The sequence below is a fragment of the Chaetura pelagica genome, unplaced genomic scaffold (genome assembly GCF_000747805.2).
Source record: "Chaetura pelagica isolate M959 unplaced genomic scaffold, ChaPel_1.0 scaffold69, whole genome shotgun sequence".
In the NCBI taxonomy this organism is placed as follows: domain Eukaryota; kingdom Metazoa; phylum Chordata; class Aves; order Apodiformes; family Apodidae; genus Chaetura; species Chaetura pelagica.
The window spans coordinates 1,974,594-1,976,853 of NW_009970724.1; the positions used below are offsets into that span (position 1 = coordinate 1,974,594).

The 2,260-nt window shown below is 58.6% G+C and overlaps 1 protein-coding gene across 1 annotated transcript in view; it reads right to left on the bottom strand.

Annotated features, from left to right (window-relative positions):
- The window catches only part of IPO13 (importin 13), a 20,433-nt gene that overhangs the window by 7,517 nt on the left and 10,656 nt on the right, over positions 1–2,260 (bottom strand). The window contains exons 12-13 of the mRNA XM_010006567.1: positions 1,940–2,077; positions 1,748–1,844 (exon numbers count right to left, since the gene is read on the bottom strand). Of these exons, the coding sequence (XP_010004869.1) occupies positions 1,748–1,844; positions 1,940–2,077 (235 nt within the window). The remainder of the gene's footprint in view (positions 1–1,747; positions 1,845–1,939; positions 2,078–2,260) is intronic.

Here is a 2,260-nt window from a genome sequence, read left to right on the forward strand (position 1 = left end):
AGGGAAGGGGATGGGCAACATGAGCAGCTTGAAGCAAGTTAAAGAAACAAAACATACAAAAAATCATGAAACTTGGAGAACCCAAGAACAGAAAGAAACTGCAAAGGAAAGGGTCTGAAGCCCCAGGGTCTCCAGCTAGCACCTGGGCACTGCAGAGCCAAGGAGATCTTCGTGTCCTTGGGGAGGAAGAGGAGGAGGAGCAGGGGCTAGCTGGGCACCATCTCCACAAGGAGAATTAGAGCTTTTGCACTGTGGGGACTGAGTGGGTGTCTTCAGAGCATGGTTTGGTCCTGGAAGATAACTGCAAGTGAACGACAACACCTCAGCAACCGCTTGACAGGTCCGGCCGGGCTCAGGCGTGCACATGCGTGTCACCAGCACCAGCTGCTCAGGAGCCCCTGGCACGGTCACTCTCCCACCCCATTCCCAGATGCTCTCCAAGACCCTGAGTCCAGGATTGTCCTGGAGGTGTCCTCCAGTGTCCTCCTGGGAGAGGGCAGCTCAGTATCCTTGCCAGCACCACTCACCCTACCTTGGCATCTGACTCTGCACACAGACATGTCTGGGCCCCAGTGGGGTCACGTTGCCCCCCATCTCCTGCTGCCCGTGGGCTCAGCAGAAGGGGTTCACCCTGCTCAGGGCCAGCTGGCCACCCACTGGAGGGGACCCACTGGGTGGGTGGGAGCACAGTCCTCAGCACACAGCAAGCTGGACAGCTGCTTGCCTGAGCAAACCTCTTGTCCAAGCATTGGCACAGCTCAGGCTCTGTCCCCTCCCCTCTCCTCCTGCAGACATCTCTGCTGCTGCCAGGAGGCATTGCCACCCCCCACCATGCCCCCCGGGTGCCAAGCCAAGAGGGTTTCAGCATACACACATCCACACACCACTGGAAGAAGCAGGGAATTCATATCTGGGTAAGCCCAGCTCACTTGTCACTGACCCCAGTGCCACCTCAGCACAGTGGGATTTGCTCAGACCGTGGCGTGATGATGAAGCAGGGGTCCTCATGCCTCCTGCACCTCTCTAGAGAGCCTTGTACTGGGGGGAGGCATCACCCTACCCAGCACCCGGCTGTCAGCAAAAGACAAGACCCCTTGGGGACTGTAAACAGAGCTGCTGAAGGACCAGAGCCAATAGCTCCACAGTATGTTTGTTCCAGTCATGGGGCAAGTCACCAAGAGGCTGAGGGGAGCCATGGGGGGGCCTGTCCTAACCCCATTTGCTTTTTGTAGTGCAGGCAGCAAGCCAAAGAGAGGCCCCTGCCCTGCAGGAGGATGCCAGCATCCTCAGCATCACAGCAAGGGACTTGGTGGCCAGCACTGACTCTGAAAAGGTCTCTTCCCGTATTCACACACACATATCCTTCTGCTTGTGCTAGGGCTTAATTCCTGGCCACTATGAGCACCACTGGCCCCAGGAGGAGCCCCAGGATCTCCTTGGCAGCACAGCCTCCCTGACAAGCGGGACTGGAGCTCCAGCTCAACCCTTGCAGCACGCGATGCCCAGCCCTGCTGCAAAAGCAGGGCTGTCACAGCAGTCCAGATTCTTGCCTGGGGGTTTCCTGCTTCTACTGCCCTGCAGGGAAGGTACCCACCTTCCAGAGGTTGGGATGGATCCAAGAAACAGAGATGGCCCCATTAGCTTAGCTAGGAGTGAGAACAGCCATTCCTGGTAAGACGCCTCCAGACTCCATGCATGCAACAGCCTGACAACAGCCCCAGCGCACGGGAGGGTTAATCCCACGTACCTTGCTGGAAGAGGGTCAGCGTGACTGAGGTAACGAGCAAGAAGAGGGCCTTGATGGGAGGGAAGTGGGCAGGCTCATGGGCAAAGATGTGAACCAGCTGCAAGAGGGAGAGAAGGACTGAAGCTGCTGCTGGCCCTGCGTGCCCACAGCTTCCCGGGAGCAGCGGCCCCAGCCCCGAGCGTGGCTCCGTACCTGCCGGGTGAGGTCGATGGCAGAGGCCTGGGGGATGGTGCTGTACATCTGCCCCAGCATCTCGCACAGCTGGGGCACCATGGGGGCAAAATCATCCAGGAGGGTCTTCACGGACTTCTCAAAGATGGCACAGACAGACTGTGGGAGAAGAGGGACCGCATGAACAATGGGCACCTGGAGTCCTCTCCTGGAGGGCAGGGCTTGATGGACAGGTCCCAAGGGAGGGAAGAGATGACAATGGGGATGGGCAGTAGCCCCACAGATGGCTCAACCTGCTATGGTACTGGTGCCCTGCCCTGCAGCACAGGATGCTCCCAGAGA